The sequence below is a fragment of the Terrapene carolina genome, unplaced genomic scaffold, assembly GCF_002925995.2.
Source record: "Terrapene carolina triunguis isolate 2854851 unplaced genomic scaffold, T_m_triunguis-2.0 Scaffold706, whole genome shotgun sequence".
In the NCBI taxonomy this organism is placed as follows: domain Eukaryota; kingdom Metazoa; phylum Chordata; order Testudines; family Emydidae; genus Terrapene; species Terrapene triunguis.
The window spans coordinates 5,642,611-5,664,705 of record NW_020665057.1 but is presented as its reverse complement, the minus strand read 5'-3'; the positions used below and the strand labels follow the sequence as shown (position 1 = coordinate 5,664,705).

The window sequence follows — 22,095 nt, the reverse complement described above, 5'->3', positions numbered from 1 at the left end:
TCATATCTTTCCCATATTATTATATTAATGCAGATGAGGATTTTTTTGTTTAAAATGACTCTGCATTTCACTGGAGAGGGAATATACCTCAAGCAATGATATATCTTGTACTATCCCTGGTTCCACAATTCTTGCACAGCAAATCAAATCAGGAATACTATAGGAATGCTGCAAAAACCTTTATGGCCTAAGCTGCTTGTTAAATTATTTTGAACCACAAGTTGTTTTCCATAGCAGTATATATTTGAAGGAGGCAAATATTTCAGAAACATCCTTTAGTTTAACCCAATGGTTTATTTATGTAATGGGGAGAAAACCTCACAAAGATCTCAAAACTGCAGATCAAGTTACAAATAAATAAAATAAAGTATCTAGGAGCTGAAAAGCCTGATATACCTTCTTTGTAATAGATTCCCAACTCCTGCACAGGCTTACACGGTCTAACACTTTACTACCAGTAGTCCCATTGATGTTAATGGAACTATTAATTGTAGTTAAGCACATGTATTTGCAGGATCCAGGCCTAACCCATCAATTAGGGTGACCAGATGTCCCAATTTTATAGGCACAGTCCTGATATTTGGCCCGGGCTCTCTTATATATGCGCCTATTATCCCCTACCCCGTCCCGATTTTTCACACTTGCTGTCTGGTCACCCTAACACAATTCATCTGACCTAACTCACAATATGTGAAGTGCTTTGAGATCCGCAGATAAGGGGTTAAGTGTTTCATTTATTATTTAAAATAGTTTGTGTTTAATTCATTGGCATCTGCGGAATTGGGCTTTATAGATCTATAGAGAACGCTGGACAGCTTTATATGGAAGACACGACAGCAGTGCAAAGTCCGTCCCTAGTACAGGGCTTGTTGCGCCAGTCCCCAGTGGCAACAGGCCGTTTAGGCAGTAGAAGCCGGGGAGCCGAGCCAGCCACTCGCAGGCGGGATGCGCGCAGCCCAGGGAAGAAGAGCCCAGCCCCTGCAGGGGCTGGCAAGCTGTTGAGTGTCAGAGTCAGGGAACGCGCTCCTCTGCGAGCCGGCTCCATTCCCGGCAGGAGAGCAGGGAGAGCCCCGCCCCGCGCCCGGCCAGGCAGGGAGGCGGGCCCGGCCCGGCCCTGCGGAGCGGTGCTGAAGTTGCTCGGCATGGTGGAAGTTCCGCGGCCGGGGGAGGCCAGGGCTGCGGGCGGCTGCCCTCGGCGCAGGTGAGGCGCGCGCGGCATGCAGCCGGCCGCGGGGGCATAGCGAGCGCCCCGGCCAGCCCAGCGCGGACTCTCTGGCGGCGGCGGCGGCCCTACAGCCCGAGCCGCGGGACCTGCTGCGCAGGTAATGGCCTGCGCCCTGCTGCTGCTTCTGGCCTGTGGCTTGCTGGGTCAGTGCCAGCAGGAGCCCCAGACCCCGGACTGGAGGATGACCCTCAAGACCATCCGGAACGGGGTGCACAAGATAGACATGTACCTGAACGCGGCTCTGGATCTCCTGGGAGGAGAGGACGGCCTGTGTCTGTATAAATGCAGCGACGGTAATAACTTCCTACCAAAAGCCCAGCGCGGGGGAGGGAGGCGCTGAGCTCCCCGCAGAGGTGGGCCTGGGTTTTTGGAGAGGGTTGGAGCCCAACTTCGCAGCGGATTCCTTTCCAAAAACATACTAAATGATGGCAACGAAAACTAAATCTGTCTCTAAAAACTCTCTCTGAACTCCGGGGGAGTTCAGTTCCAGATGTCCTGGCTTGGGTCCCTTTCTAGGGGCAACAGATCAGTTTCCAGGTAAAATGTTAGACATCTGGTTAGGATTAATGCATTCAGAACCATGACATCATCTGAGGCTTTGGTTTAGGAATTTCTCTTACCCTAATGTACCATCATATAAAGATTTCTCTCTTTGCCACCATCAAACCCAGAAAAGAACAAAAACTGTCCGTTTCTACATTTTGATAACTGATTTTTGTGGCAGCCTGACATCATTAATATCTTGTCTGGAACTTTTTAAAAAAATTGTATGTTAAAAATAGGGTTATGTACAGCCCTTTCTTCACACCAATCTTCGGTATTACAGGGTTTCATTTCCATATCTTGAAGATAATGTATAGTGTCTACATTGTACTCATAAGTCTGACACAGGATTGGTTGTCAGTGATTTGTTAACTTTCATGATGGTGTTTAATGTTTTTGTCTTTAGCAACCCTAACTTGCTCTAGTTTAATAGTAATAAAACTGTTTTGCTGCACTCTTCAAAGTGACCACTCTTCTCACTGTAGTTAGTTGCCACAGGTGTAATTTCGTACTTTCATAATTTCAAGGGTCTTTTTTTCATATACAAAAAGTCTGAAAAACATCAGATCCTAGTACAGCCAATAAGCGTAGAACGGTAAAGAGTTTATTCCCTTAAGTGCCAATACTTCTGTAATAATGTTCCCTGAAACTTCCATCCGATTTGCTATTCCAAATTCAATACCAAAATGAGGACCTGTTAGGTGACTGTAGAGAAGTTACTCGATTTAACAAACACACAATTTCCAGAAGTTTAATGAAAAACTTAGAACATGATTTTAGTGAAACTTGCTTTAGCTTAATACCTATTACTTAAGTTAACATGTGATATTTGCACTGGTAAGACAAACTAATTGAATTGTGTCATTGGGCATAAATTTTTTTGCCTGGAAGGATCAAGACGGACTCCTTTCATCCAGCTATGACAAGGGCCGCCAAGAGTGGGTTCGGTCCCTGGTGAAAAAAAATTTTTGGGCCCCCCCAGCAAAGGCGGAGCGGCTAAAAATCTTTACACATATGCAACATAGTTGGGCCCCGGGCCCCCTTCCAGACTGCCAGGCCCCGGTAATTTGTACCGACGACCCCCCCCGTCGGCCCTGGCTATGACATTGCACATTTAATTAGGTATAGTGTGTGTGGGGGATTTACTTTTCTCTGCCCCTGGTATTTTTCATTGCTAGAATCAATTTAGCATATGTAATGTACTTCAGTCAGGAACTTTTTTTTAAAATAATCAATACTATTAATAACCTCAAGACATATGAAAATGTTAAAAATGGAGGATTCACTGGAATAAGCCCTTTTCAACTGGGATAGTATAAAGTCCCATTTCTTCCTTACACTAAATACATTCTAGCTATTTGAATGTACATGCCTCTCTCTGCTTTAGGAGTAGCAGTGACAGCATGCATTGCTTTCTAGCCTCCCACCTCAACACATACCGTCTCCCATGTACTCCCTTCCGTAGAATGCTTCCAGCAGTTTAGTCTCAGATGCCAAAAGCAGTTTAGCTGTAGTCTTCAAAAATTCCATATTTCTCCTTATTCTAATGTACATATCACAGTAATTTCATGGAGTTTCCCCTTTGCATGCTTTCTAAAATATCAAGGAAGCCCTGCTCAAACAGAATCAATCAATGTTGTGGTTGTACAGGAATAAGCAACAATACTTCTGTATCTTGTTCACACCAGTTAGTAGTTCTGATGTCTAAAATGAAAATTCAGAGCAGTATTTTGGATTATAGATAAGAAAAGAATGCAGAAGTGTAGGTAAATTTACTAGAACTTGTTTTTCTGCTTTTTAGTTCTTCCCTGCATATAGTACACTTCTGCCTTACCTAGTATATTCTTTGTAGGCCAGATGTTTTGAATTTGGATGCCTTAAATCAAACCAAATAAATAAATAAAAAATTAAGAGGTACTTAATACCTGTAGCTCCCCCTGACTTGCAGCTTGGTGGGAGCTCTGAATATTCAGGTGCCTAAATATGGATTTAAATGCCTTACATTAAGCATATAGTTTTGAAAACTTTGGCCTATATTATGTTAAGCAGTAAAATAGGGGTCTGTGCAGTAGCTCAAAGCAAAAGATCTGTACTCAGTGCTTTTAAAATTCCTTTTTTACAGGGTTGAAGCCTCTTCCACGTTATGGGTATAAGCTTTCACCACCGAATGGATGCGGATCGCCGCTATTTGGAGTTCATGTAAATCTCTTACCTTCATGCATTTTATTTTTTCATATTTACTTGGACTTTCATATTTAAAATGGGTTGTGAGCAATCTACTTCAAAAAGAAGCATGCTAGTTTTACACTTCCATTCTAAACATAGAAATATGCATCATATTTATAAGACCATTATGATCATTATGCAAGTGGTCAGACTAAAAGAGGCCAAAGAACCTCACCTGTTAATTTCTGCAAGAAGCCCATAACTTTTTTTGAGTTGCAGCAGATCTTTTAGAAAAAATATCCAGTCTTGATTTAAAGACTTCAAGTGATGGAGAATCTATCACATCTGTATATAAGCTGCGCTATTTGCTAAATTACTCTCACTTAAAAATGTGCACCTAATTTCTAGTCTGAACTTGTCTAATCTTCAACTTCCTGCCCTGGTGTCCACACTTCAAAAAAGTATCAGAGGGGTAGCCGTGTTTGTTGCTTTTTACAGATCCAGACTAAGAGTCCTGTGGCACCTTATAGACTAACAGACATATTGGAGCATAAGCTTTTGTGGGTGAATACCCACTTCGTCAGACGCATGTTGCATCTGACGAAGTGGATATTCACCCATGAAAGCTTATGCTCCAATACGTCTTTTAGTCTATAAGGTGCCACAGGACTCTTTGTCGCTTACTTCAAAAAAGGATGCTGAAAAACTGGAAAAGGTTCAGAAAAGAGCTACAAGAATGATATAAAGTGTGGACTGTTTGCCCTGTAGTGAGATAGTTAAGAAGCTCGATCTATTTAGTTTATTATCCAAGAGAAAGCTAAGAGGTGACATGATCATGATCTCTAAGTACCTACATGGGGAAGATATTTATGGTTGTATATTGTGTGGTTAGATTTCCTAAACCAAATATTCATGTTTTTGTTAGTTTGTAGCTGAACTTCAGCAATATTACATGGGAGAAAAAATTAGTCACTACTAGTAATAGATAGGGTCCTACCAAATTCACAGTCCATTTCGGTCAATTTCATAGTCTTAGGATTTTTTTTTTTTTTTAAAGCAAGTTTCATGATTTCAGATATTTAAATCTGAAATTTCAGTGTTGTAACTGTAGGGGTCCTGACCCAAAAGGGGACTGTGGGGGAGGGGGAAATTGCAAGGTTATTGTAGGGGGGTCATGGTATTGCCATCCTTACTTCTGCACTGCTGCTGGTGGCAGCGCTGTCTGCAGAGCTGGGCAGCTGGAGAGCGGCATTTGCTGGGTGGGTGCCCAGCTCTGAAAGCAGCACCACTGCCAGCAGCTGCGTAGGAGTAAGGATGGCATGGTATGATATTGCCACCCTTACTTCTGTGCTGCTGCTGGCAGTGTGGTTTCTTCAGAGCTGGGTGCCTGGGCCAGCAGCTGACGCTCTCTAGCCACCCAGCTCTGAAGGCATCGCAGAAGTAAGGCTGGCAATACCACGAACCCCCTACAATAACCTTGCAACCCCCCATAATCCCCTTTTGAGTCAGGACCCCAGTTTAAGACACTCCAGCGAAATCTGTATAGTATAGGGTAAAAATACACAAAAGATCCGATTTCACAGGGGGAGACCAGATTTCATGCTCCGTGACCCGTTTTTCATGGCTGTGAATTTGACAGGGCCCTAGTAATAGACTAGTTTACATTCATAAACATCCAGTTACATTTTTCTTCGGTACCCTAGAATATTAGAGGAATGATATTAAGTGACTGAGCATTCAACAAGCAGTCCCTCTCCTGCCCCCTCCTCCCCCCCGGAGACCTAAGACCTGCAGTGGACGAAATAGAATATTTTCTGATTTAAAACCAAGAACATTGGGTTGGCCTAATGGTACCACTCTGCCCTGTGATGGGAGAATCCTGGGTTCAGTTCCTCTCTCACTGTCCATGCCAGTAACATTTTGCTTGATATTTGGAGTAGCGGGTAATGCTTTTTTTTTTTTTTTTTTTTTTATTTTTTTAACCATATTGATTCAACGGTGCATAGAAGGCAGGCAATTTTTACCAATCCCGATGCAATAAAATTATTTTGTTGGCTTGAATACTAACCTTGATTTTGTTCCTTTATAGTTTGACATTGGTATCCCTTCGATGACAAAGTGCTGTAATCAACATGACAGATGCTATGATACCTGTGGCAATAGAAAAAATGATTGTGATGAACAGTTTCAGTATTGTCTCTCCAAGATCTGCAGGGAAGTACAGAAAACATTAGGAATATCAGAGAGTGTACAGGGTAAGGCAGAAAAATAGCATGCAAGTTATACTGAGTTGATCTCTTAATGAAGTTGTATAAAGACTCAAACTCATAGACTTTAAGGCCAGAAGGGACTATCATGATCCTCTAGTCTGACCTCCTACAACTGCAGGTCACAGATCCTCCCCCACCCACTTCTGCAGTAGGCCTGTAACCTCAGGCTGAGTTACTCAAGTCTTGATTTAAAGACTTCAGGTTTCAAAGAATCTGCCATTTTCTGTAATTCAAACCAGCAAGACACCTTGCTACCCCATGCTACAGAGGAAGGCAAAAAACCCCTAGGATCTCTGCCAATCCGAACTGGTGGGAAAATACTTTCCCGATCCCATAAAATTCTCACAGTAAAATGACTGAGGCTAGGTCTACACTACAGCGGGGGGTCGACCTAAGATACGCAACTTCAGCTACGTGAATAGCGTAGCTGAAGTTGCGTATTTTAGGTCGACTTACCTGGCTGTGAGGATGGCGGCAAGTCGACCGCTGCCGCGTCGCCATCGACTCCGCTGCCTCCTCTTGCCACGGTGGATTTCCAGAGTCGACGGCAGAGCGATCAGGGATCGATTTTATCGCGTCTTCACTAGACACGATAAGTCGATCCCCAATAGACCGATTGCTACCCGCCGATCCGGCGGGTAGTGAAGACGTGCCCTGACTAAATAGTCCCTTCTAGCCTTAAGTAAATGAAACGATGAATTCACACTACTGTGGCTCTTTTGGATAATGTTAATTGCTAATTTGGCTCCTGAATCACTGAGGTCTCAGTATAATGGAGTTAGACCATGACGGCGTGGCGAGAGCCAGACACACACACCTGGGGTGGGGGGGGGAAATCTCTGTAGTAACTCAGGGCCCTCCCCATCTAGTATCCAGTCTCTGGCCATTGGAGATATTTGCTAATAGCAGTTGTGGGTGGGCCATAAGTTATTGTAGACAATCTCATCATATCCCCCCCTCTGTGAATTTATCAAGCTCAGTCTTGTAAACAATGGTAATAACACTTCCCTGTGTCTACTGGAAATACCTCATCTGATGCATCCTAGGACTGTATTAGCCTCTGGCCACATCACATTGTCATCCTGTGATCGACTAGTACACCTAGGGCTTTTTCTGCCTCTGTCACTTCCAACTGATAGGTCCTCAGCTTATAGCAAAAACTCTTGTTGTTAGTCCCCGCGTTCATGGCTTTGCACTATTAAATTTCATCCCATTTTTATTGCTCTAGTTTTCAAAGATATCCAAATTGTCTTGTATGATGTCCTGGTTCTCCTCCATATTGGCAGTATCTGCAAACTGTATCAGCCCACCCCCACTTTTTGTGCCAAGGTCATGAATAAAAATGTTAAATAAGATTGGTCCCAAGACCAGTCAATGAGGAACTCCAGTAGTAACCTTCTTGCAGCCTGACAGTTCACCTTTCAGTATGACCAATTGTAGCCTCCCCTTTAACCAGTTCCTTACCCACCTTTTGATTCTTATTAATTATTCTTATATTAATTTCCATCTTTTTCAATTTAACTAATAGTTCCACATGGGAAATTATATCAGATGCTTTACTGAAATCCAAGTAGATTAGATCTACTGTATGTCCTTTGTCTAGAAAATTCACTTTTATTCTCAAAAAAAAAAAAAATTAAGTTTCTCTCTATGTGCTTAACTACTCTCTTTCAGAATTTGTTTTATGACCTTGCATACAGTTGAGATCAAACTAACAGGTCTATAGTTTCCTAGATTGTTTCCCCACCACACACACACACTTTTCCTTAAATATAGGAATTATATTTGTAGTTCTCCAGTCATAGGGTATGACCCTCTTAATTTTTTATATTCATTAAAATTCCTTGCTATTGGGTTTGCAATTTCATGTGTCCCTTCCTTTAATATTCATGAATGGAGATTATCCACCTTCCCCCCAATTTGGTCCCATTAAGATGTTTGAGTTCAGCTTCCATCTCAGATGTGGGGATTTCTAGTTTCCACATTCTCCTTCCCATTAGCCACCCTACCACTGTTCCCAGACTCCTCATTACTCTTATTAAAAACTAAGGTAAAACATTCGTTTAAGTGTTGGACCATACCTAGATTGTCTTTGATCTCTACCTCATTCTCAGTGCTTAGTAGTCCCATGTCATCTTTGTTTTCATTTTATTTTTATGGCTAAAGAACCTTTTACTATTTGGTTTAACTTCCTTTGCAAGGTCCAATTCTGTTTGGCTTTTGGCAGTTCTCACTTTTCCCCTATGCTTTTTGACCTTCAAGAGAGAGCCTACAAGAAACAGAAGAAGGGATGGATCAGCAAGGAAAGTGTTCTGCTTTCTTTTAACAACTTGTTCGAGATACTTGTACATCCAGTTTGGCCTGCAACCCTTCCCTATGAATTTTTCCCCCTTCCTTGGGTTGCAGGTTTCAGATAGTTTCTGCAACTTTGACTTAAAGTGCAGTAGATCTAATGTGCCTGTTACTGCCTGCTCCTCCCCTTCATTTTCTAACTCCACAAATCCGTTCCCAAGTTCTGTTTCCTCTTGCACTAGCCAGTCTTTTCCTCTGCCTTATAGTCACATGCTTCTGAGCACTTTCATCCTCCAGCAGTCTGCCCTCACAGTTCTCTGATCCAGAATGCATCTGAAAATCTTGATGTTTCCCATCAGCCTTTTCTCTCCTTCCCTTCATCATCTGCTCAAACCCCTTTCAAAACTCAACCATAGATTCTAGTTGCATCTCTAAACATCAGACCATCTCTTCCATCAGCGCTATCAGGTGGCATTTCATACAAATGCACCTTTCAGGTAGCTTCTCCAGAATAACATACATACCACAGCTTCCATATCTAGTCATTTTCTTTTCTAGTCTATTCTTCAGATCACTACCACTGCTGCCTCTGTAGCTGTTGTAGCCTTCTCTCCTAAGCACCTGTCATGGGGGCAACACACCCTCCCCTGTTTTCATCCGTTTGCTGTTGGGCTGGCTGGCTGCCTTTATAGGCATGCTGATTAGAAAAGCTCTGCCCCCAATCAAGGTTCAGGTGTGATCAAAAGCTCTGCTTCTCTCACAACACACTGCCCCCCCCCCCCCCCCCCCTTAGACTCTGCAAACTGAAAACAAACCCGCAAACAAACGAACACTTTCAAGGGCTCAGTCGCAGGAACAGGGGCTTGGCTTGCCTCCCTTCTCCTCCTCCTAACAGATCTCCACTCAAAGTCCCCTGTTTTCACCTGGTTGTGCAGTGGCACAGCAGCCAACACATTGGCATGGATTGACTAAACTAATTGAAATTGAAACTGGGAGTAGTAATAAGCTAATTTTATTTCACTTTCCCTCCATATTTTTTTTACAAGAGGAGATCTGTGTATTTTCTGGCTTTTACATATGTAGGGCTAATAAAAAAGGTAGAGGAAAGGAAAAAATTATCTTCAAAGAACTAAAACTAATATTTTTCACCTCCTACACCAAGGTCCCCTAAAATATTACCCTGACTTGTATCTTTGTTAAACTGAAGTCAAAAGTGAAAGACTATGAAAAGAACTAGGCTAACTATTGAACCTTGTGTCTTTTAATTCATGATTCCCTTTAATGCGCATGAAAACCAGCAGTACAGCTTCATAAAAATGACTATAATCAGGTTATTTGCAGTGCTGCAGCAATATAAATATTTTTTGTTGCATTGGATGTGATTTAACCTGCTACTACATGTGACAGAATAAATTGCAGGCAAATGCTGAACTGTTTCCTTTAACAAATAAAATACAGTTACCTCTTAGGTAGAGAACATTAATCTTGCTGCATAAATGTTCCTTTCAAGTTTGAATTTTACTCTTAACAGGGTGGGCTCCAGTTACTGAAAAATCCAGAGAGACTAATGTTCTCTTTCCAAATAATTGAGTTGTTGGTTATAGACTCCTAATAAATTTATTTGCCAGTAAAACACATTCCAAAATCCAGTGGCATAGCTGTTACTCTTGTGACAAGAGAATAGGCCTCTTCAATTTTGCATTATGTTATATGTTAGAATTGGTGGTGCTATTTTTAGTATTCTCTTAGTGACCAATCTTACTCCCATTGAAGTCAGCAGAAGTTCTGACAGGGACTTCAATAGGAGGAGGATCAGGCCTTAAGGTAAGTAGGGGCGGAAAGTAATGCTTTGTGCAACAGCAGTAGAGGGTGGAATTATCTTTAAAGAACAATACCATGTTTTGATCTGACTTCTGTGGGAGTGCATGCTATATTACTTTGTGATCGTAGATCCAGTATTGTAAATGTGCAATATCTGACAGGTCCAGATTGTTAAGTGCTGTGCTGAATCAGGGCCATATTGCTTGTTATCATGACTAGTCTGATTAGGAGCAATATGTTTGCAGGATGAGGCCCTCAAAGTAGTTTGACTGCAGTGAAGTATTTGTCAGAACTAGTGAGAGATCCGCCATTAAAGCCAGAGGCATAAAACTCATTTCTTTTTCACATAAATAAGGGCAACACTAAGATGTATTATTACAATTACATTTGTATTAAATTTTCCACAAAAATGCATCTACTTTATAAATGTTAATTTTGTTAGAAGTTGAAATATGAAACAGACACATTGTTGAAATTAGAGTTGAAAATGATCATACATTCATCAGATTATGTTCATCCTTGTGCTCTGGCAAGTTGAAAACAATCTTTAAGAAAAATGTCTGAGTAACTAATGTTTAATTATTACAATATTCTATTAAAGTACTTCTAAAGTGATCCTATACTGATTTGATCTCCTCTTGTGTCTTGCAGCCTGTGAATCAACTGTTCAGTTGTTATTTGATGCAGTTATACACTTAGGATGTAAACCATACCTGGATAGCCAGAGAGCTGCATGTATGTGCCAATATGAGGACAAGACAGATCTATAAAAGAAGACACTGATGAAAGCTCATGAGCTAGAACTAAGAAAAAGACAATATGTACGGAGAGCCAGTGTTCTGTTACAAAGCTGTTTTATTTCATTTTCACAAAGTATAACACAAAAAATGATTCAAACATACCCTAAAATATTTTCCTATTTTAAAAAACTGCTTAGCCCTCCACCCTCGACATACACTTGGAGCTTGAAACTGAAAGTAGTTTCCATCAATATGTGCCCAGAGGCAGGGTTGCTCATAGAATGCTACTGCAAAAACTACTGGTGTCTTTTGCTTTAAAAAATTTAAAAATTGGTGGTGGGGAATGAAAGGCACATGGGAACCAGATAGACTTTTCAAACTTTTTTTTAAAGTAGGTCAAGTTTTGGGTTTACCAACCTTTAGTGTTTCTAGTATATCTCAACAGGAAAGGAAGACTTTCTACATTTGAAATATTTTGTGCATTCAGTATGTAATCTTAAATGTCTTGCACTTCTGTGCTTTTGGTGAAATATCACTGTGATGAAATGACTTCTGTTTCTCTGCTTCAACTATGTTGCTATGTTCTCATATACAGTATGTTGAAGGCTAGACCAAACCTAGAACTAAAAACTGCATCTTCCTATCTGTTTTATATATCAAACTCACTTCTGAAGCACTAGTCAGATCAGAAACACTGGCACTTTTAAGGCTTGAATTGCAAAATTGAACAGTTTAAAACCTAGCAAAATATGAAGGTGATACTTCTGATGTGACAACTTAGGGAAGCATTTCTGTTATTCTTACAAATTATTTCTTAAAGAAATATTTTTAATAGATGTTTATATTTTTCAAATCAAATTTATTTTTATTAAATGTACCACCCAACAGAGGCATTCTATTTAACAAAGGTGTCTTTATATGTATAGCAAGGATGGATCTTAATTGTCCAAAGAGAATGATTTATATTTAACTCTTGTAATGTAGACTGTGTTACTGTATTCACTTATCTTTTGGCTTCTCTTCCTTTTACTCTGTTCTTTGGGGTTTTGTAAAAATTATAAATAAGAAAAATGATTTTTTTAAAGTGTCTTGGTATTCCTACTACTTGTGCAAGAGTCAGAGTATCCAAGACATCTTTTGTATGAATATATTGCTATGTGCAGCTAACAAATATACAATTCCTAAGTTTCCCTCATCTCTGCATTTTTCCCTATGTGACTTTTAACTTGGGTCAGCTAAAGTTATTCAGTTTTATGTCCTGTGTTCTTTTAATTTCATTTTCTGTACCAACTTCAAAAAAAAAAAGTGCAAATTTCAGCGAGAGAGACTGGATTTTGATTTTGTCTCTAAGGCCAGATCTACACTACAAAGCTAGGTCTGATAACTATGGCAATTAGGAGGGGGTGGGAACCACCACCACACCCACACCAGAGCCAATGTAGTTATGCCAGCAAAAAAAACAACAACAACAACCCTCACTGTAGGTGCAGCTATGTAGATAGAGTGCTTCTGTCAACATAGGGAAGTTGTGTCCCTACATTAGGGCCTGGTCTACACTACAAAGTTAGGTCAATTTAAGTACATTGGTCAGGGGTGTGAAAAATCAACACCCATGAGCGGTGTAGTTAAGCTGACCTAAGTCCTTGTGTATACTGCACAAGGTCTGGAGTGTCGCAGCAAAAGCTAAAAGATCTGACATTAATCCTCTGTTTTGTATATGCTTATAAAACTGGATTGTGGAAATCTTTAGTTTGCTAGGATTCTCTGCCTTAGTTTTTCCAGTGTAGCCGTCTATATGTGCACAAACTATTTATTCCTTTCAAACTGCAAAATAGCAGGCACATAGAAGTGTATTGGGAAAAGTTAATTGTGTTTTGTGACTATCGTACTCCGGGCTAGTCTTGATTTCCTGTCTGCTATTCTAAAATTATTATTGCCAAAGCAGTGATCAAAATTGATGTGAGCAGCTGCCACATCTAAAATTTTGTCTGAACAAATCTAAAAACAACAAACACTCCCTTGAGTTGTAACTCTCGGTGGGGTAGGTAAGAGTTTTTACACTATACGCCTGAATGTGTAGCCATGCCCATAGTGACACCCAGAGCATGGGGCTGCATCTCTGACAATTTTGACTAATAGCCATTGATGGACCTGTCCTTCATGAATTTATCTAATTCTTTTTTGAATCCAGTTATACTTTTGCCTTCATAACATCACAGGGCAACAAGTTCCACAGGATGACTGTGTTGTGTGAAGAAGTACTTCTGTTTGTTTGTTTGTTTTAAACATGCTGCCTATTAAACACAGTAAGAAAAGCAAAATCCAAGAAAAGTACAATATCATCTTCGCCTATATAATATGAACTATTTTAAACCTGTGTTTAAGCTCATGCCTATTTCATTCAGTGATTCTGGTAGGATGTAGTTTTTCATTTTACATTAAGCCAAACTTCAGTTTCCTGAGGCATCTCAAAACTATGAATATGGCTATTAAAATTAGTTTAAACCTCCGTGAACAAAAGGCTGCTATGGGGAGTTGTAGGTTTCAGCATAGTATTGTTTCCCTTTCTCTGAGTATCCCGCTGGAGCTCTCGGCCCGTTCCCTTGAACACTCATAGAACTCTCAGATTCACTGTTCCCAAAGACATACCCACGCTAACAGCTAAAAATAGCAGCATAAACGTGGGGGCCAAGGGGTTAGTGCAGGCTAGCAACACAAGTACATACCCAGGGCCCCCACTGTGCTAGTACACCCATGCTGCTGTGTCTACACTGCTATTTTTAGCCGTTATGTTAGTATACAAGAGTAATTGATACTAGTCCAACTCCATATGCATAGCCCATGACAAACAAAAGAACGTTTTCTTTTAATATAGGCAGTTTTGTTCAGCTACCCACTGACTTCTGAAATGTTTCTGTTATATATTAGAGGTATCACTCTTAACAGACACCAGAACAGAGCAAAGAACTTGCCTGCAGCTGATTCCTGAAACTTAAGCAGGGCTTCAGTTGCACTATCTGTCAACATTTATGGGTCTACAGTATAACTGAAGAGTAAGGTAACTCACTCGCTAGCTAACTATGTGGTTACACTGTTGGATTCATTTCACTCCTGACAAAGTAGCTCCTCCTAATCCTTCAAGTGTGAAGTTTTAACCACCTCACTGAAATTACTATTGTGTTACCATTAGGATTTAATGTGCAAAAACAAAAGAGATGGCTTTTTTGTGGGTTTTTTTGGTGAAATATTAGCTAGGAGGTCCATTTATTCTAAATGCAGTCATTTTGGTTAGTGTACTGGACTATTTTAGAATGAAGGGAAGAACTTTAATCTGCTCTTTAGTCTTTATGGAATCCTCCTCCTATTTCCCTAATTTTATAGTTTTTAATCTCTCTTGTTTACCAACCCTCAGGCTCTAGTTCTACCCATTTTTATATGCAGATATGTGCTTTGGGATTTGGCAAACATGTTGTGATACAAGTGTAGGGATTAAAAAAATATAGCCACAGCACTTGTGATAAATATATGCTATTGGTCTCAGACAGAACTTTTCTTTACAAAATGAATAGGTGTATAGATTAATAGTAATTATTATAGTGTCAAACATTTACACGGCAATCTACCAACAGATTGAGGCACGTTTCCTGCCCTAAAGTATTTACAATGTAAGTGAAAATAAAGAAAAAAAAAAAAGACTAGACATAAGATAGCAATTAAGGAAAAAAAAAAAAAAGTGTGTGGAGAGATTATTTCAGGTTAGAACAGGAAAGGAAAGATTCCTGAAAGATGTGAGTGTAAGGAGGGATTGGAGGAAGGAAGAAGCTGACAACTGTCTGAAATGGGAAACCATGACAAGCACAGGGGACAGAATAAGGCAGGAGCAATATGAAGGGACCAGGAAGGAGAGAATAAAATGGGGAATAACAGAAAATGAGAGCAAAGAGGCACAGTAGGTTGGGAGTGAGAATATATAGGACCTTGACAGTAAAGACAAGAAGCTTGAATTTGACGCAGTAAGAAACAGGAATCCAGTGAAAGGGTTCACAAAGGGAATAACTTGGTCAAAACAGCAAGTTCCATATTTTTAAAAGAAAAATAAGATATTTTAAAAGACAAAATACGTAGGTATGCACATTACAGTGGGATTTCCTCCAAGTGACCTAAGGTGCAGATTCTAAGTAAGGTAGCTGTTGCGCTACTACTATTTGGGGGGACATTCAGGACGTAATTTTTAAAGCTGTGCAGCAGTGAGGCACACAATTGTCGCTGCACAGTTCTAATGACCAAGCTCCCATTGACTCAATTTTGCATGCAAAGCCATATGTCTGAGACCCTAAAGTGTAATGCTTCATAGGCAAGGTCCAGACTTTGAGCTTAGATGGAGTTTAACAATAGCTTTGGGCTGCATTCCCAAGCAACCTGACTGCAAGAAGACCTGGTCCTGGCATGCCGGGGGCCACTACCGGCCTTACATCGTCCATGGGCACCTCTTAATGGTTTCATGCCCTCTTGAACTTAAGAGGTGCCCATGGACGGTGTGAGGCCGGTAGCGGCCCCCAGCGTGCCAGGATCCGGTCTTCTTGGTGTTGGGTTGCTTGGGAATGCAGCCCAAAGCTGGTGGTAAACTCCATCTAAGGCTACATACTGGCACAGGACTGCTAGTCAACAAGTACTGTAAGAGAAAGTTGATCCAGACTTTAGGGGTACTCAGCTCGACGGGGGGTGGGGGTGTTGAGCTCCAGGGTCTCGGTTCAGTACACTAATTAAAAATATAGGGTCCGGGTCTGAAATTTCCAATTGGCTCCTGCCCCCTGAAGCCCCCCAGTGCTGGTGCTGGTTGGATCTGGGGTCTGGTTCAGTCCAGTGATATAAAACCAAAAGCCCAGTTACTGCAGCGAGGACCTGGTTGGATTATTGCTATTTTTCTCCCCACCCAACGGGAGGAGGGCAGCGGGCTGTACTGTACAACCCCGCTGAGCACACGAGGGGCTGGGGAGAGCCGGCCGGGCGCGCCCCCTGGATCCCCTCAGCCTGCCGGGAGCCGCTCGGGCTGCCTAGCCCGGGAAGGGGCGGTGGCCACTGAAGGAGGGAGGCGGGCTAGGGGCGGGTGGTGCAGGAAGCAGCGGAGGAAGAAGACGAGCCGGGGCAGGCTGCGGTGTCTGTTAAGCTCCAGCTTGGGGGGGGGGCGCACTTCGAGCCTTTCTTTGTGGCCATGGCGAGCTCCAAGCACCGGCGCATCGGCAGCAACCCGGGTAGGGCAGGAGAGCCCGGCCCGCGGGCTCCGGGCACTAAGGAGCACAAAGAGGCGAGCGTGGGGGGGCCGGCGGGGGGCGGCAGAGCCGTGGCCCTGCGGGGACCGCGGGAGGACCAGGGCTGCGCTGCTCCCCCTGGGCTGGGGGGTGAGGGGCCATTGTCTCTAGGGGGGGCAGGGGGGAAGGCACCTAAACCCCATAGTTCCCACATGGGGGGGGCTCCCTTTACTGCCTCTGTGCTCCGCTCCTGGGCGGCTCTCTGCAGAGCTTGGGGGGGAGGGGGGTCTGGCCAGGCTGGGCCGTGCAGGGCTGGCGACCATCGCCCACTTGCCCTTGCCCTTGAGAAGGGAAAGTGAAAGGCGAGAGCGCAGGGAGCCCGGCCCGCTCTTTGTCTCCGGCTCTCAGCCCAGGGCTCCTGCCTCGCCAGCAACACAAACAGCTTCTGCCCAGGGTCCCCAAGGCGGCCGCCGCCCTGCTGTGGGTTACTAGGCCTGCGGGTGGCAGCCCCCAGGGCAGGGATCTGCTGTTCTTTGCTACACTCAGTGCTTAATTTGTAATGAAAGCGGTGCCCCGGGCTCAAGGAATGTTTTTTTACTTTCATAACTGATGGGCAAGGGAGAGGTGCTGGGGCTATGAACTGTCAAGCCTAGAGGTGCCAGAGCAAGCCCGGGCACGAATTAAACACTGGTTACACTGCACCTAGTCTTGCTGTGCCAGGCAAACCAGTGATTCATAAACAACTGCCACCTTTGGTTGGCAGGTTTCAAACAGGATGCATAAAATGCCCACTATCCACTACTTATTGATATTGATTGAAGGAGCCAGAGGAAAATTGTTCCCACGCATACATTGCACATTAAATTAATAAGATGGGAAGTAGTTCACGCTCAGTCAAACTAGTGTTTTCTTAAAATAAATGAAAGCAGGTTTGCAATGTATGACACCTGTAGTTATTGATAAAGGTGATTTAACAGTGCCTTTAAAAGTTATTTTCTTTCTCTTCTAAAGAACGGTGTCATTTAAAAAATTTATAGCACCTCTTATTGTACCCAGGGCATGTAAAACACCTCTTAATACATGCATCTCTATTAACCAAAAATCAATTAGAAAGGAATAGAACTTCGCAATGACTATGCTCCCAGACCTCTTCCCCAACCATGTTTTCAGAACTGGTATGAACAAAAGATTGTTTGCAAAAAACAAAAAAATACCCCCACAAACCAACAAAAAAAACACCCCAACCAAACACAATCCCTTCAAACTTCAAAATATTTACCAGTTATGCCATTGTAGTTACAGCTGTATAACCCCATGCGGACAAACTTATTTCAGTGTAAGAGTGTCTTTTCCAGTTTATCTTAACCACCTTCCCAAGCAACATATACTAAACTGAAAAAAGCCACTCTTATACCAGAGTAAGGATTTGTCTACACGATCATTTTTGTTGGTAAAACTTTTGTTGGTCAGGGGTGTGAAAAAACACCCCCCTGACCAACGTAAGTTTCACCGGCAAAAGTGCTGATGTGGACAGTGCTGTGTTGGCAGGAGAGGTTCTCCTGCCGACATAGCTAACGCCGCCGCTTGTTGGGAGTGGTTTAATTATGCCTGCAGGAGAGCTCTCACCTTCCAACAAAGAGCGGCTACACCGGAGACCTTACAGTGGCATGGCTGTGGCGGTACAGCTGTGCTGCTGTAAGATCCCTAGGGTAGATATACCCTAAGAATGTTCACTTGGGGAATGATACCAGTATAACTATATTGGTTTTAATTCACACCTTAGCTTATTCCAGAATAACTTTCCCATGTATACAAGCCCTTAGTTTGCCACTAACTGAGTGGGTACACAATAATGATGGTTTTTTATTTAATATTGTATGTATTTTAGGAGCACCCCTCTTGTTAAAACAAAGTTTCTGTGGAGTGGGGTGTGGTTGCTTAGTCCTCCGTGCACCCTGTGGCATACCCTAGCACAGGCTAAAGGGCAGCATTGGCACTGCAGCTGATTCAGAGTGAGATTAAAGAGAGTGTAGCTAGCACTTTGAAATTTGGACCCATGCTGTCGGATACATTGCCCTCTACCCACGCAATCTGCTTCTTGCCATTGCAGGTACATTTACTGCAGATACACAGCTGGCTGTGTGCTCTAGCAACCAAACCCTGCCATAAAGCTACAGAGATGTAATAGAATCATAGAACTGGAACGAACCTCGAGAGGTCATCTAGTCCAGGCCCCTGCACTCAAGGCAGGATTAAGTATTATCTAGACCACCCCTGATAGGGGTTTGTCCAACCTGCTCTTAAAAATCCCCAGTGATGGAGATTCCACAACCTCCCTAGGCAATTTATTCTAGTTAGGAACTTTTTCCTAATGTCCAACCTAAACGGCCCTTGCTGCAATTTAAGCCCATTGCTTCTTGTCCTAGCCTCAGAGGTTAACAAGAACAATTTTTCTCCCTCCTCCTTGTAACAACCTTTTATGTACTTGAAAACTGTTATTGTGTCCTCTCTCAGTCTTCTCTTCTCCAGACTAAACAAACCCAATTTTTTCAATCTTCCCTCATAGGTCATGTTTCTAGATCTTTAATCATTTTTGTTGCTCTTCTCTGGACTTTCTCCAATTTGTCAACATCTTTCCTGAAATGTGGCGCCCAGAACTAGACACAATATTCCAGTTGAGGCCTAATCAGCGTGGAGTAGGGGGGAAGAATTACTTCTCGTGTCTTGCTTACACTACTCCTGCTAATACATCCCAGAATGATGTTTGCTTTTTTTGCAACAGCATTACACTGTTGACTCATATTTAGCTTGTGATCCACTATGACCACCAGATCCCTTTCTGCAGTCCTCCTTCCTAGGCAGTCATTTCCCATTTTGTATGTATGCAACTGATTGTTCCTTCCTAAGTTGAGCACTGTGCATTTATTTTTATTGAATTTCATCCTATTTACTTCAGACCATTTCTCCAGTTTGTCCAGATCATTTTGAATTTTAATCCTATCCTCCAAAGCACTTGCAACCCCTCACAGCTTGGTATCGTCCGCAAATTTTATAAGTGTACTCTCTATGCCATTATCTAAATCATTGATGAAGATATTGAACAGAACCAGACCCAGAACCGATCCCTGCGGGACCCCACTCATTATGCCCTTCCAGCATGACTGTGAACTACTGATTACTCTCTGGGAACGATTTTCCAACCATTATGCACCCACCTTATAGTAGCTCCATCTAGGTTGTATTTCCCTAGTTTGTTTATGAGAAGGTCATGAGAGACAGTATCAAAAGTCTTACTAAAGTCAAGATATACAACGTCTACCACTTCTCCCCTATCCACAAGGCTTGTTACCCTGTCAAAGAAAGCTATCAGGTTGGTTTGACACGATTTGTTCTTGACAAATCCATGCTGACTGTTATTTTTCACATTATCTTCTAGGTGTTTGCAAATTGATTGCTTAATTATTTGCTCCATTCTCTGGGTACAGAAGTTAAGCTGACTGGTGTGTAATTCCCCGGGTTGCCCTTATTTCCCTTTTTATAGATGGGCACTATATTTGCCCTTTTCCAGTCTTCTGGAATGTCTCCTGTCTTCCATGACTTTTCAAAGATAATTGCTAATGGCTCAGACATCTCCTCAGTCAGCTCCTGACACATTGACTTATACCCATAGAGGAGGGCCCCATTGTAAGTGAATCTGCTTCAGATGAATATAGTTAGCTTGTGATGCAATAGACAACCTCTGGCATTCAACTCATACCCTTGAACAGTCACCACCCACATGTTAGGAATCATTAACTATAGCATCTCAGGTTGTTCCCTTCAAGCCAGTCATCTGTTTTTCTTCTTTCTTATTCTTAAGCCCCAGGGAGATTCTCAAAGTAGCCATTTCCCCCCACCCCCATCTTTCCAGTGAGGACTGATCCAGTTGATGTTCTCAGAGCATGCAGACTGGTTCAGGCCCTGCACAAAATACATCCACAAGTACATGCTTGTTAATCTACTCAGTAAACCCATGGTTAGTGCACTCACCTGGGATGTGGGAAACCCAAGTTCAAATCCATCCTCTGTTTGATGTGGCACAGATACTTGAACCCAGGTTGTCACATCCCAGGTGAGTACCTGGGTAGTGGGTGTTCCTCTCCCAATCTTTCCTTTGGAGCTGTTACACCTTAAATATTTTGGAGCAGGACCTTTCCCCTCTCCCACTTCCCAGGTGATGCCCTAAGCACTAGGCTGTAGAGTCACTCTGTTTCTGTGGCCTGGTGATATAGGAGGCCTGAGTTCCTGCTTTAAATTCCCTGCTTGATTTGCAAACAGGATCTTCCCACATCCCAGATGAGTGCCCTAACCACCGGGATATGGGATAGACTGACCTAGAAACACCCCACCACTGCTTGTCCCTGGCTATCTTTTGTGCAGGGCCCTAAATAGGAGGCATGTTCTGAGAATATCTACTGGCTTGGTCCCCTTTAGGAGATCGTTTGAGAATGCCACCAGGTCTTAGGTGTGACTAGGACTTCAAGCAATTTGGTAGCACCAGCAATTCCCATAGGACAAAACAATCTAGGCCTCAGTAAATATACCATTACCTTGTGGTTGCAATCATTGATATGTTTTTAGTGCCCAAGGATTCACTTAGAGTTAACCAATAAGGAATACACAGATTTGAATAGCAGTAAGCTTTGAAAGGAATGTTGTCACTTCATTTGGCCCAAATTTTAGATATTGTAAAAAAGAAACTTTTAATATGAGATTTTCAAAGGAGCCAATAGAAATTTAGGTTCCCAGATCCTACTGAATTCCAATGGAAGTTGGGTACCCCTCTAACTCCCTGATGTTCCTTTGAAAAATCCCAGCTTTACAAGACTTACGACCAACAGAACATTTTCATTAATTAAAAAAATTAGAAACTTTAAAAAAACCAAAAACAAATGAACAGTTCCAAGCAGTGTTTGCAATCCAAATACTGTAGAGTTTTTCTAGTTGAGTATGTGAAACTCAAAAGTAAAAATGACTAGAAACTGATTAAACAGAAATTAAATTAAGAGCAAGCAAGAAGTCCTCTTTAGTTTTCTTTAGCCTGAGACCCAGCAAACAAAGGGTATCTTACCTCAGTCAGATAAAACTCAACACACAACATAGCTTACTTCAGCATAGTTCACCAAGAGACAACTCCTTTGGCTCAGCTGTTCTCCCTTGAAGCTTATTTGTCTCAAGCCCCCCTGCCTGATTCTTTCTTTCCCTTTTCTGGGATAATGAGGAATTCATTAATGCCCCACAGCTTGCACTTCCCTGCATATCCCATCATTAAGCACATGTAGCGGTGGCCCTTCCTAAAGAGGAAGGTTAACTTTTCCTTGTCAACACTGAGATAGGCCCAATACGCCGATCACAGAGACCTTAACTATGTATTTGCATACTTAGGTATGTTTTTTGGGAGAGGTTGGCAATTAAGTGGAAACTTGACTTGTAATTTCCAAGCTAAGGAAAGATAGTTTTTAAGGGAAACAATAATGTTTTCACGGGTTGGGTGTAGTTTGGCTGAAGTGATACTTTATCAGCTTTAACTCCAGGTTTTCAGGCAAAAACTATTGTGAGTCTCATACACACACGCTCTCTGTAATAGTTCTTTTGTTTAGGATTCTGAACTATGTTGTTACTGCTAAGTTCAGCTGTGTCTACGTTAATACTTTTCAGCATTTCTCCCATCATTAGTCTAGCACCCTTGTTGCAGTTCTTCTGGTGGTAACCGCAGTGGACTTGCTAGTGTAGACAGACTACAGGTGTTT

The 22,095-nt window shown here is 42.3% G+C and overlaps 1 protein-coding gene across 2 annotated transcripts in view; it reads left to right on the top strand.

The window, feature by feature from the left end:
• Nucleotides 1–1,286: 1,286 nt before the first annotated feature.
• PLA2G12A (phospholipase A2 group XIIA) overlaps nucleotides 1,287–22,095 on the top strand; it is a 34,356-nt gene continuing 13,547 nt past the window's right edge. The window contains exons 1-4 of one of the 2 annotated variants that reach the window (XM_024216956.2): nucleotides 1,287–1,518; nucleotides 3,891–3,967; nucleotides 6,024–6,189; nucleotides 10,969–11,208. In XM_024216956.2, coding sequence (XP_024072724.1) covers nucleotides 1,326–1,518; nucleotides 3,891–3,967; nucleotides 6,024–6,189; nucleotides 10,969–11,087 — 555 coding nt within the window. In that variant the 5' untranslated portion in view covers nucleotides 1,287–1,325 and the 3' untranslated portion in view covers nucleotides 11,088–11,208. Of the gene's footprint in view, nucleotides 1,519–3,890; nucleotides 3,968–6,023; nucleotides 6,190–10,968; nucleotides 11,209–22,095 lie in introns of those variants that run through there. The other variant, XM_026659880.2, reaches the window with a different exon arrangement.